Genomic DNA, 14,175 nt, shown 5'->3' with positions numbered 1-14,175 from the left:
ACAGAGCAAGAGACAGATGAAGTGAGGTGCGTCACACATTTTAAAGAAAGAACGGAAGACATTGTGGAATAAGCCTCTTACGGCCCTCGACACCCAAAGTAATCCAGCCAGGACAACATCCTCAACGCCACATTCTGTTACAACCTGTCCCTCCAGTGATGACAGCACTGCAGCGGTAATTGACAGATCTGTCATCGATTCCATGTTTCCAAGACATACTGGAAACATGCAATCGATTAGTGAGAATATTACTGCGACTATTAGTGAGGATATATTTTAATGTTTTAATGTAATTTTTAATGTTTTAATGTAAAGCCATTTTTCATTATTATTGATTCATCATTCATTTATTTTTTTGTTTCACAAATAAAATATTGGAAAAAAGCAAAATGCTAAATGAATATTCTCATTTTTTTTTTCTGTCAAACACAAAGCCAAATAATCACAATAGGTATTTCATTTCTAGTTACATAAATGCAAAGACAAGAGACAATCTTCAGCAAATAAAGCAACAATCCATCTGGTTTATGGACACATTCCTATAGTTCAATTTTTTGTCTGAGACATCATGTCTGTAGAAATTCAGTCATATCAGTAACAGAGAAAACCTGAATGCGTTATTATTGTAGGTGGAAAAAAACACTGAACTAAACTTGGATTATCGTCACAATCCAAAGACCAGCAACATTCATTTGTCTCACACCCGCTGTAGGAGCTCTATGATCCTACTTGTGACCTTGCACTTCATCTAAACAGTTAGATTTAGGGTTAGGATGTAGGGTAAGGATTAGGGTTAAGATTAGGTTAAGGAATAGGGTTGTAATTTGGGTTAAGGTTAGGGTTAGAGTTAGGGATAAGGATAGGATTAGGATTAGGATTAGGATTAAGATTAGGATTAGGATTAGGATTGGGATTGGGATTAGGATTAGTATTAAAGTTAGAATTAGGATGATAATTAGGGTTAGGGTAAAAATTAAAGTTAGGGGTAGGATTAGGGTTTAATGTAGCCACAAGAGGACACAAGCCAGTGTCTTATTGTGCCGGTCCCAAGCCTGGATAAATACAGATAAATACAGAGGGTTGCGTCAGGAAGGTTATCCGGCATAAAACTTTACCAAATCAAAGATGCGAATCAAACCTATGTCTTCCATACCGGAGCGGTCGAGGCCCGGGTTAACAACGACCGCCATTGGCGCTGTTGACCTACAGGGCGCCGGTGGAAATTGGACTACTGTTGCTCGAACAAGGAGAGGAGGAAAGTGTGTTCACACGAAGAGAGAGAAGAGGAACACCTAGAGTATAGGACTGAGAGTAGGGACGTTGAATGTTGGAACTATGACAGGAAAAGGTAGAGAGTTGGTTGACATGATGCAGAGGAGGAAGATAGACATACTGTGTGTCCAGGAGACCAGGTGGAAAGGTAGCAAGGTTAGAAGTTTAGCAGCAGGGTTCAAGTTGTTCTATCATGGTGTAGATAGGAAGAGAAATGGAGTAGGAGTTATCTTGGAGGAGGAGTTTGTTAGAAATGTCATGGAGGTAAAAAGAGTGTCGGATAGAGTGATGAGTTAGATGTTGTTAGTGGGTATGCTCCACAGGTAGGATGTGAGCTGGAGGAGAAGGAGAAATTCTGGTCAGACTTTGATGAAGTGATGCAGAGCATGCCTAGAAGTGAAAGAGTTGTCATTGGTGCAGACTTCAATGGACATGTTGGTGCAGGAAACAGAGGTGATGAGGAGGTGATGGGCAGGTTTGGTATCCAGGAGAGGAATGCAGGAGGACAGATGGTAGTTGAATTTGCAAAAAGGATGGAAATGGCTATAGTAAATACTTTCTTCCAGAAGAGGCGGGAACATAGGGTGACCTATAAGAGGAAGAGTGTTGCATGACTTTTAGGAAGGAGTTAAGACAGGCTCTGGGTGGTCAGGAGGTGCTTCCAGATGACTGAACAACTACAGCTAATGTGATCAGGGAGACAGGTAAGAGAGTACTTGGTATGTCATCTGGAAGGAAAGTAGATAAGGAGACTTGGTGGTGGAATGAGGAGGTACAGGAGTGTATACACAGAAAGAGGTTAGCTAAGAAGAAGTAGGACACTGAGAGGACTGAGGAGAGTAGACAGGAGTACAGGGAGATGCAGCAGTAGAGGTAGCAAAGGCAAAACAAGAAGCTTATGATGACTTGTATACAGGGTTGGACAGTAAGGAGGGAGAGACTGATCTATACAGGTTGGCAAGACAGAGAGACAGAGAAGGGAAGGACATGCAGTAGGTTAGGGTGATTAAGGATAGGGACGGAAGTCTATTGACAGGTGCCAGTAGTGTGATGGGAAGATGGAAAGAGTACTTTGAGGAGTTGATGAGCGTGGAAAATGAGAGAGAACAAAGACTAGAAGAGGTGACTGTTGACCAGGAAGTAGGAAAGATTAGTCAGGATGAAGTGAGGAGGGCATTGAAGAGGATGAAGAGTGGAAAGGCAGTCGGTCCTGATGATATACCTGTAGAGGTTTGGAAGTGTCTAGGAGAGGTGGCAGTAGAGTTTCTGACTGGGTTGTTCAACAGGATCTTAGATAGTGAGAAGATGCCTGAGGAATGGAGGAGAAGTGTGCTGGTGCCCATTTTTAAGAACAAGGGAGATGTTCAGAGTTGTGGCAACTACAGAGGAATAAAGCTGATGAGCCATACAATGAAGTTATGGGAAAGAGTAGTGGAAGCTAGACTAAGGGCAGAAGTGAAGCAGAAGTACGGTTTCATGCCAAAAAAGAGTACTACAGATGAAGTATTTGCTTTGAGGATGTTGATAGAGAAGTACAGAGAAGGCCAGAGGGAGCTGCATTGTGTTTTTGTAGATCTGGAGAAAGCTTATGACAGGGTGCCCAGAGAGGAATTGTGGTATTGTATGAGCAAGTCTGGAGTGGCAGAGAAGTGTGTTAGAGCGGTGCAGGACATGTATGAGGACTGTAAGACAGTGGTGAGGTGTGCTGTAGGTGTGACAGAGGAGTTCAAGGTGGAGGTGGGACTGCATCAGGGATCAGCTCTGAGCCCCTTCTTGTTCGCTATGGTGATGGACAGGCTGACAGACGAGGTTAGACAGGAATCTCCATGGACTATGATGTTTGCAGATGACATTGTGATCTGCAGTGAGAGCAGAGAACAGGTGGAGGAGAAGCTAGAGAGGTGGAGGTTTGTCCTGGAAAGGAGAGGAATGAAGGTTAGCCGCAACTGATTCGCTGTGGCGACCCCTGAAGGGACCAAAGGAAGACCAAAGGAAAAGAAGAAGAAGGAGTAGGATTAGGGTTAGGATTAGGGTTAAGGTTAGGTTTAGAATTAGGGCTAGGATTAGGATTAGAATTAGGGTTAGGGCTGACCCTATCCCGCAACATGAAAGAACATGGAGGAAAAAGAAATTATCCAGAACCAAACAAACACACACAGGTTAAAATAAATTAGATCCTTGGAAAAGTAAAAAGGAAGGAATCCAGATTCTGTGGGTGTAATAAATTCATCCAATTATGTAATTCACCCTTAATGAAGACATATCACATTGTTCCATGTGTTTGATTCATTCGTCTGTTACCTGTGAGGGACTGGAGCCATCAGCTCTGAATTGAAGAATCTAGTGAGGAAACCTATTCTGTTTCTGACCTGGATTAGACTGATTCCCCTCAGTGCAAGCAGCAGAGTTTAATGGCATCAGCTATCTTTAGCCCCTCTGCTGCTGCATAATGATGGTTTTGACCCTCTGGCGTGGTTTGAGTTCTCACTGTCGGTCTGAAGCTGCTGCTGGACGCCCAGCTGTGCTGACTCATTGTGTGATACGCAGATGAGATCGGTCTTTATATTACATTGGACATCATATACTGTATCAGTGCGAGTTCTGTTTACTGTTTCAATGAAGCCTGTCAGTCAGTGATACCACAATGTCATAATACAGTTGCATTAAGGGATACATTTAATGGTGCACAGCCCATTAATATTCACATAAAAAGAAACAAAAGTTCTTTCCTATCTCATCAATAGAACTCCTGCAATAGAAAACTGTACATCTGTTATACAAATAAAACCTATTTGTCAGAGCAATTATTTCAGTGAAACTCAAACTGGATCCTGGATTCTAGCAGACATATGTCAGAAATGTCGACTGAATGTTAGACACCTTCCCTGAAAGGTGCACCAATCAGCAGAGCAGCTGTAAGCAGCCCTGTCAACACAGTGAAGTGTGCATTGAGCTGTGTTGAGACAGATACTCTGCACTGTATGGATGGAGTCTTTTTTTACCCACTCCGGATTAACAGAAAAAAGTGCTGCTTTAATGTGAGCCATGATTGTAAATAGTGGTCTTCTCAGAGCCAAGCAGTAGATCATTATCTGACGGCATTAAATGTCTGTGAGGTTTGACGTTCAGGTATAAAATTGCTTTTTTAAGATCTGGAACATAAACTGTGTGTGAAACAAGATGCACCATTGGTATAAAGAAGGTCTTTTGTGGTGCTGTATGGATTCTAATGGCACTTTCACTACACAGTCTGAACCAGTGTTCATGTTTTTGTTCTACTTCAGGTTTGATGCAGATAGTTTTGGTTTTCCTGCACTTTACACAGGAATTTTTGTTACATACCAACATCCTGTTGTGCACTTCATGATTGATTTCCCGGCATGCTGTCCAGGTGATAACAGAAAGGAAAACCCCCTTGTTTGTAAAGATGAACTTTAATTGGTGGCTTGTATTGGTGCACCTTTCTTTACGTTACCCACGGTTTCTTTTGCAACCGTGGTGTCATCATTCACCTGTCATGTCATGCCATGTCCTAGAACTGTTCTGAAAATCAAAACAGTCACAAAGTACTTTCACCCTGTAAATGAACGAATCATGGTGTAGTTTTAAAAAGACTGTGGCCACCTAATATTGTCAAAATAAAGACCAGGTGATTGATCTGGACCTTTGTCTCAATCAAATTGAAAAGCCTGAAAATCCAGACAATGGGGGGGGCACCACATGACATACTGTATCCACTTTAAATTCATGGTTATTCATTCTGTCGTCTTGAACCATTAACGGCTCTGGTAGATCACAACACTGTATTATTAGAGTGTCATCCATGCAGCAACATCAAGTTCACTACAACAGTAAAGCAGGAATCCACCTGAGTTGCTTGGCAAAACTTTATTTATAATATCACGGGGTTTGGGCGGCACGCTGGTTCAGTGAGTAGCACTGTTGTCTCACAACAAGACAGATCTGGGTTTGAGTCTTGTTCTCTGCTGAGTTTGGATCCCCTCATTTCTGCGTGGGTTTTCTCTGGGTTCTCCGGTTTCCTCCCACCTCCAAAAAAATTGCACTTCAGGTGGATTGGTCGGTTCCTAATTGTTCTCAGGTGAATGTGTGCATGAGTGCTCGTTCATATTTCATGTGGTTCTGCGATGTGCTTGAAACGTGTCCAGATCATCTCCCCCACCTCATGCCCCTAAGTCCTCTGGGATAAGTTCCAAAAGGTACGTAAAATGAATGAATATCAAGCTGTTCTTGATTCAATTTGAATCCAGCTTTAAAAGCACTGGTGGTCGACTATGGTCTGTTCTCAGTCGGCTCACAGAGTAAATGACAGATCAGCTGAAAATGCTGTCCAATTGAAGTTGGGAAATTATTCTGTGTGCCACGCAAAAACATGAAGAGATAAGGATCAATTTGAACAATGTTTTTTAAGTGCAACTCTATTTGTGTTAAACTCTTGCCGCAGGCCCCCACACCTCCATTCACTCTGACTCTGATTTCACAAAGTCATTTCAAGGGGCCTCGGTGCAACAGAGTAAATAAATTTACATAAAACTTCACGCTGACCCTTATAGACACTTTCAATACACACAAGCCCAACACACCCTCTCCTGTTTGCTGTCCAGAATAGGTCGGAAGTCCTGTCGAAAGAATACCGCATTCTGTCACTGAGTCCTCTGGCTGCTCCGGTAAAGGTCAGAGATAGAGGAAGTGTGTGTGTGTGTGCGTGCGTGCGTGTGTGTGTGTTAAATAGAGGAAGTGCACTACTGACAGGACAGAGTTATGAATATAGGACAGCTGGGATAAAATACTAGAGATCTGACCCACATTGCTGGTAACTATGGAACTGCTGCCTGATGCTGCCGAGTGTGTCAGCACCTTCATGTTTTAGGTCAGGGTTTAACTTTCTATTCTGGGGTTGCGACCTGGTTTGTTGGTTAATGTTAGATTTAGATAACTTATATAAACACACACACACACACACACACACACACACACACACACACACACACACACACACACACACACACACACACACACACACACACACAGTTGTGGCTCCGGACGGTAGTACTTCCCAAATGCACAAAGGTCTGTGTTTTTTTCAGCTAAAAACAATATAATACTTAGTTTTTCATGTTTATGGTTTATCAATATTATTTTTATTACAAATTAATCATTCATTCTCCATTCGTCCTTTTACTTCTTTATTATAAGAGCCAGACATATTTGTGTAGGAGTGTTGTTTTTTGGCCTTAGAAGACATATTCAATTTTAATCTTCACTTGACTTTTTCCTTTCACCATCAAAATGCAAAAGAAAATAAAACAGCCTTGGTGTGATACAGCTTTTTGTCTCTATTCCACAGAACATGTTTCTAGTCCATAAACTGATAAAAACACTAGAAGTACGGCTATAAATCCAATGAGTGTTTGTGTGTCTGTGCGTCACCATGGGAATACTCACAGCATCTAAAGGAAGCCTCTTCAGAACCTTGTTGTGTTTCTTTGGCTCTAATTTGTAGATGTACTTGTCTGTGAGTAGCAGGCCTCGATCGGTGGATTTGTTGAATCTGTTCACCTGAGACAGACGGGAGGAAGGAAAGCACCAGGTGTCACATGACCCTCAGTGGCAGGGGTATGTTGTGACCCTACATATCCCCTGCCATAGAGTGACTCCTGTCATCATCCATATGAAGCTGATCTGATTTCAGTTACATTTCAAACATGATTTATCTGATGCTTAAAGATCTTCTTGGCATTAGCCTCTTATGGTTGCTTATTTTACATTTATATGCATATTTAAAGTGGTGACGCCTGTGAATTTAAAACAATGATGTCACTGCCCCATTTCCAGCATACCTCTTACAGTTACAGTCTCACACACACACACACACACACACACACACACACACACACACACACACACACACACACACACACACACACACACACACACACACAGTAAACATTGGACTGTCTGATTTTGTTTGTTGAGCAGACTCTGTCTCCGTGTCTGTAGAGATCTTAGACGATCTGAAAAAATATCTCCAAAATTAGCAAAAATGTTATATATAACTGAGGCTGAACAGACAATAACATAATGTGCAAAAGAAGAGTTCGACCACTTGCTGGGCTTTATTTGAGGTCATTTAAATATATTTCTTATTAATAGCAACACAAATTCAGTTGTATTCCTCATTTTCCATTGAGCTGCTTTGGATATTTTGGGATATGAGAACTCAGCGCTGCGACAAACAAAGCCAACACAAAATGGCAAATTCAGACATAATGGGACCTGGTGGATTTGTCTCTGTCGTTGTTTTATCTACTTTATCTGAGCCTGCTTGTCTTCAAATAATGTTAGTAGAGACCATCTCTCTACAGTCCCTGGTAAGGAAATTATGGTTGCCATTACCCACAAGGAGATAATAAGTTCAGCAAGAGGTTCTGTAATAATTTTCAACTACAAGTCAATCTCATTTCTTCATACTCCCCTCTGAGCGGTTTGTGTTCACCATTTGAATAGGACATCTTTAAAGATAAGGCTACTCCATAGAGGAAATGGAACAGAGACAGCAAGTGAGAAAAACATCCCAAAGCTACTGGGAAACAAAGAAAACCCACCACTCATAAAAAGGACATTTTCCTTGCATTCTTTTCTCTTCTATATAAGAAGAAAATACTGTACCTTCCTGCAGAACGATGAGAAGAGGACCTGGCTGTACTCATCTTTGTTCTTCAGCTCTTTGGAAACGTGGATAAAGGTGGCACTGGTCTGCGGGGCGTCTCGCACCTGCAGAAATGAAAGCTTTGTTAAAAGAGCCGACTGATGCCATCAGCTGCAGTGCAAGGGCGACAATATCGGAATGTACTCGTCCCCCAGCCATAAAACTCTCTGTGACCTCTCTCGGCTTCTTTCAAGCCTCTTTATCGCTTTAATTGTATAAGCAGCTGATCAAATGCTGGGGGCCTCAGGCTGCCGTTACCAGAGATGGTGCTTGACATGGTGGAGAGGGAGCAGCAAGGCAGATGCTGAAAAATGAAAAATGTAGCAAAGAGGGAAATTCAATACTGTGTCCTGGTCTTCCTCCAGAAGAGAGGAGCCACGGAGATTCATTCATGTCACAATTGCTGCTAAAAGTTCATTTGTATTACCTAACTAATCAGTGTGTTGGACAGAATGTCAACCAACTTTAAAACGTTTTAAAAGTGCATGCATGAATGTCCAAAAAACATGTGGCCAAAGGTATATGGACATCTCATTCCACACACTGGTATTGGAGGATTTAATATATTCTAACACTTAATTTATCACTGCTAAGCATCAAATGCACCAGTAGAAATGGTGAAAGTCTTACAATGTACAGTAAGTTGGTTGGCCCGGAGTAATTCTTTCTTCTTCTTCTTTTCCTTTCGGCTATTCCCTTCGGGGGTCGTCACAGCGAATCAATTGCCTCCATCTAGCCCTGTCCTTTGCATCCTCTTCTCTCACACCAACTACCTTCATGTCCTCCCTCATTACATCCATAAACATCCTCTTTGGTCTTCCTCTAGGCCTCCTGCCTGGCAGTTCAAAACTCAGCATCCTTCTACCAATATATTCACAATCTCTCCTCTGGACATGTCCAAACCATCTCAGTCTGGCCTCTCTGACTTTATCTCCAAAACCTCTAACATGTGCTGTCTCTCTGATGTACTCATTCCTGATCCTATCCATCCTGGTCACTCCCAAAGAGAACCTCAGCATCTTCATCTCTGCTACCTCCAGCTCTGTCTCCTGTCTTTTCCTCAGTGACACTGTCTCTAGACCAAACAACATCGCTGGTCTCACCACAGTTTTGTACACCTTTCCTTTCATTTTAGCTGAAACTCTTCTATCACACATCACACCTGACACTTTTCTCCATCCATTCCATCCTGCCTGGACACCCCTCTTCACCTCTGTTCCACACTCTCCATTGCTCTGGACCGTTGACCCTAAGTACTTAAAATCCTCCACCTTCTTGATCTCTTCTCCCTCTAACCTCACTCTTCCACTTGGGTCCCTCTCATTCACACACATATACTCTGTCTTACTGCGGCTAACCTTCATTCCTCTCCTTTCCAGGACAAACCTCCACCTCTCTAGCTTCTCCTCCATCTGTTCCCTGCTCTCACTGCAGATCACAATGTCATCTGAAAACATCATAGTCCATGGAGAATCCTGTCTAACCTCGTCTGTCAGCCTGTCCATCACCATAGCAAACAAGAAGGGGCTCAGAGCTGATCCCTGATGCAGTCCCACCTCCACCTTGAACTCCTCTGTCACACCTACAGCACACCTCACCACTGTCTGACAGTCCTCATACATGTCCTGCACCACTCTAACATACTTCTCTGCCACTCCAGACTTCCTCATACAATACCACAGTTCCTCTCTGGCCTTAGTCTAGCTTCCACTACTCTTTCCCATAACTTCATTGTATGGCTCATCAGCTTTATTCCTCTGTAGTTGCCACAACTCTGCACATCTCCCTTGTTCTTAAAAATGGGCACCAGCACACTTCCCCTCCATTCCTCAGGCATCTTATCACTATCCAAGATCCTGTTGAACAACCCAGTCAGAAACTCTACTGCCACCTCTCCTAAACACTTCCAAACCTCTACATCATCACCTCTATATCATCAGGACCGACTGCCTTTCCACTTTTCATCCTCTTCAGTGCCCTCCTCACTTCATCCTGACTAATCACTCCTGTACCTCTTCATTCCAACACCAAGTCTCCTTATCTACTTTCCTTCCAGATGACACACCAAGTACTCTCTTACCTGTCTCCCTGATCACATTAGCTGTAGTTGTCCAGTCATCTGGAAGCACCTCCTGACCACCCAGAGCCTGTCTTAACTCCACCCTAAAAGTCATGCAACACTCTTCCTTTTTTAGCTTCCACCATTTCTTCCTCTTCTCTGCCTTTGCCCTCTTCTTCTTCCTCACCGCCAGAGTCATCCTACACACCACCATCCTATGCTGTTTGGCTACACTCTCGCCTACCACTACTTTACAGTCGCTGATCTCCTTCAGATTCACCTTTTTCACCTACCTTCACCTACCTTCACCTACCACTACTTTGTAGTGGTAGGTGCCGCCCCGGCAGTGACTCAGTTGGCTCATCCTTCTGCGTTCCTCTCCTGGATACCAACCCTGCCCATCACTTCCTCATCACCTCTGTTACCTGCACCGACATGTCCATTGAAGTCTGCACCAATGACAACTCTCTCACTTCTAGGTACGCTCTGCATCACTCCATCAAAGTCCAACCAGAATTTCTCCTTCTCCTCCAGCTCACATCCAACCTGTGGAGCATTCCCACTAACAATGTTGAACATCACACCTTCTATTTCTAGCTTCAGACTCATCACCGTATCCGACACTCTTTTTACCTCCAGGACATTCCTAACAAACTCCTCCTTCAAGATAACTCCTACTCGATTTCTCTTCCGATCTGCACCATGATAGAACAACTTGAACCCTGCTCCTAAACTTCTAGCCTTGCTACCTTTCCACCTGATCTCCTGGACACACAGTATGTCTACCTTCCTCCCCTGCATCATGTCAACCAACCCTCTACCTTTTCAACGTCACTACTCTTAGTCCTATAGTCTTGGTGTTCCTCTTCTCTTTCTTCGTGCGAACGCACTTTCCTCTTCTCCTTCTTCGACCAACAGTAATCCAATTTCCACCGGCACCCTGTAGGTCAACAGCGCCGATGGCGGTCGTTGTTAACCCAGGCCTCGACCGATCCGGTATGGAAGTCATAGTTTTGATTCGCATCTTTGCGAATTGGCAAAAGTTTTGGCAAAAGTTTTACGCCGGATGCCCTTCCTGATGCAACCCTCTGTATTTATTCGGGCTTGGGACCGGCACAATAAGACACTGGCTTATGCCCTCTTGCAGCTACATTGCCTGGAGTAATTCTTTATTTGCATGAAATGATTTCAAAGAGAAACGTGTATGGGGTCACTACGACTCCTCTGAACTGATCCCTGTCATCACACACAATCCCTCTTCAGTATCTGGCCTGATATGAATGAGCATAATTAGAAGACTGACCATCAGAATTCTCATCTCAGTTAACATCCACTAAAGGCACTACTTCATCACGGATGCCTACATGCCAAAATGAAAAATGTATGTTTGTTTGATCGCTTCCAGGCTCTCCAGCAGGTCCTCACACTAAACACCACTGTTTTGATCAATTAGAAGAAATTCAATTTTAAACATCAATAGATATTCTCTACATCTCGTGAGGCTGCTGGGACATTCTGAGAGGATATAAGTCCATTTTCCTTGATCTGAAGAAACAGTCATGCTTCGGGCTTCCTGAGTGCTGCGTTACATCCACTCTAAGAACAATCACGTGGCGCTGGAGCCCTGAGGGAGGGCAGCGAGTCACGGGCTGTCTGACAGAGTAACAAGGGTGTTTTTCAAGCCTCGGGCCACCAAACACCCTCACACTATTAGCTGGTAAATGAGCTGAGTGAGACACTCATTAAAGAAGGCCTGTGTTCACCAGCACCACCATCCCGGAGTCACGCTGTTTACCGTGAGGTTCGTCACAAGAAGCCATACATTTACAATAAAAGATGATTTGCTGCCATCAGAGACAATGACGCTTATTCAAGTCATGTTGAAAAAGGAATATTCTACGAGATAATGTTTTGCAGTTGATGTAGGAATTTTGGAATTAGTAATTGTTTGTGTGGAACATCACTGAGCTGCTGAATGTGATGAGTGTGAGTGTAGATCTGTCTAGTTTCTTTATAAAAGGATTCCAGTAACAGAAGACAAAGAGAAATAAAGAGCTGGAAACAATCCACTGGATTAAAAGCTATTAAAATATCTTAAAGTGCATAGTGGATTTGTAATACAGTTTGTCTTATAAAATCTTCAAAGTACTTTTAAAAGCCATCTTCAGTGGTGAATAATCTAATTTCTAATATTAAAAAAAAAACTATTAGAAAATTGAAACGCGTCTTGGCCTCATTATAAGCCTTTATATAATATATTATATTGATGTCTAGTTCAAGGTACCATTATGTCAAAAGAAGGCGTAAAGGCGAGATTGATCTGGTTCTAAACTCAATGTCCACTTGTTGGATTTTCTCTGCTTTTCTTTCTCTTTTCTCTCTGAAGGGCTCTTCATTGAACATTAATGCAATCAAATGGATTCCATTTGCCACTCTGGCCACATGATAACTCTGAACACAGACTCACAATACTTATTACCAAATTCAAATAAACTAGTAACTTTAAAAAGCCAACAAAATAAGCTACAATAATTTTAAAAATATGTATTTCCGAAACTGAACAATAAACAGATAACACTTTTTGTGTAGTGCTGTGTCTCAAATCATAAATAAAGTAATTGTCTTTCACACAATAGTCACATAAAACCTTTCCCACTGAACTTGAGAGTTGACCATCCTTCCCCAGTCAACCGTTTTAAGCAGTGTGTCCAGATACTATATGCTGCATGTTAGCATTAAAGTGTAAATACTCCCATTTACTCAGGAGGCTGAACTGAGTGTGGATTTAGGTGATGTGAGACTCATTTTAGGGTTAATTCTTACATTGGCAAGGTAGTCCCTCTCCCAGGTTCTGGTCACTCCCCAGTCTTTCCTCTCTCCACTCAGAACAGTCAGAGCTGCCACTTTGGCCCGAACCTCCATCATGTTAGACGGAGGGATGTTCTTCACCACCTGCCTTGCCCACCACCTGACAATGAGACGAGAACAAGACGACACATCATATAAGGTGGAGCAACTAGTCAAAGGTGCAGCAGAACACAAGGCAGCAGGTGGATCAGCCTGGAAACTGAGCCCATCAGGGATAAAAAACAAAGGTTCTGCAGCTCCGAAACACAAAGATATTGATCCACAGCTCACTCAGCAGAGATAGATGAGAGGTCTGATATTTATTATTATATACTGGTACAACGCTTTGGGTCAGAGTTACTTCACTCCTGGTTTATTTTGTAATTTATTTATTCAGAGGCCATTTTGTTAGTTCCTTTTGATCTTTTTCCCTATCTCTTTTTTCCTCCCTGATTAATGTCCCTTGTTAAAAACTAGTCTCCTGTCTGTTTGTATGTAATTTCTGAACTTCAAAGTGGCCCATTATAACAGAGTAGTAACACTTTCATAATGATTAGTGAAGCCTGGCTGTTTGCCACCTTCATGCTAAGTTAAGCTGTAATATTGTATTTTTTGTTCATGATAAAAGTGTAATACTTTCACAGTTTGTTCAAAGTAAATCAGTTTATTTACATTAATGTGTGAGTTTTATTACTGAAGGCTCTGACCTGCGTTGCAGCATGAATGTGATGTTGTGAAACTGGGACAGAGCTGCAGGCGGGGTCGGCCACTCCACGCTCTTTCCATAGTCAGTCATGGTCCGCACACTAGCAAACCTCCTCTCCACCTCCCAGAAGTAGGCCTTCACCTTGTAGCGCTTATAGCATCTCATGATGGTATACATGGCCTTCATCCGCCGGCACCTCATGCGAGCTAAAGCCCCACGCCAAACCTGTAAGTTTTAAAACATGAGAACAAAGTAGGAGAGAGTTCCAGCCAGCATGTGCTCCACTTAGAGAACCAGGCTCCTCTGCAGTCATCAAAGTAGGTCAGGAGAAAAAGAGACGCGCATTTCATTTAGAAAGTGAGGTAGTTGACTTTAATGTGACTGTGCTCAGCATTTCATTAATTATCCCAATCATTGTTAGAGGAAATTAGAATTCAAGCTGGCAGATGAATTCAGTCAAACAACTGGGAGCCGTAGATTCATGAAGCTGAGACCCGGAGGCCTGCCTTCCAAACTGGAGGAGATAACTTGGCTGATGAGATGTAATCACATGATTATCACAAG

The 14,175-nt window shown here is 42.7% G+C and overlaps 1 protein-coding gene across 2 annotated transcripts in view; it reads right to left on the bottom strand.

Moving 5' to 3' along the window:
- myo1g (myosin IG) overlaps nucleotides 1-14,175 on the bottom strand; it is a 52,880-nt gene that overhangs the window by 17,098 nt on the left and 21,607 nt on the right. For both annotated transcript variants that reach the window (XM_068332422.1, XM_068332424.1), the window contains exons 17-20: nucleotides 13,613-13,836; nucleotides 12,882-13,026; nucleotides 7,960-8,064; nucleotides 6,736-6,849 (exon numbers count right to left, since the gene is read on the bottom strand). In XM_068332422.1, the coding sequence (XP_068188523.1) occupies nucleotides 6,736-6,849; nucleotides 7,960-8,064; nucleotides 12,882-13,026; nucleotides 13,613-13,836 (588 nt within the window). The remainder of the gene's footprint in view (nucleotides 1-6,735; nucleotides 6,850-7,959; nucleotides 8,065-12,881; nucleotides 13,027-13,612; nucleotides 13,837-14,175) is intronic.

This window comes from Antennarius striatus, chromosome 14, assembly GCF_040054535.1.
Source record: "Antennarius striatus isolate MH-2024 chromosome 14, ASM4005453v1, whole genome shotgun sequence".
Taxonomy (NCBI): domain Eukaryota; kingdom Metazoa; phylum Chordata; class Actinopteri; order Lophiiformes; family Antennariidae; genus Antennarius; species Antennarius striatus.
This window is presented reverse-complemented; position numbering and strand designations above follow the sequence as displayed.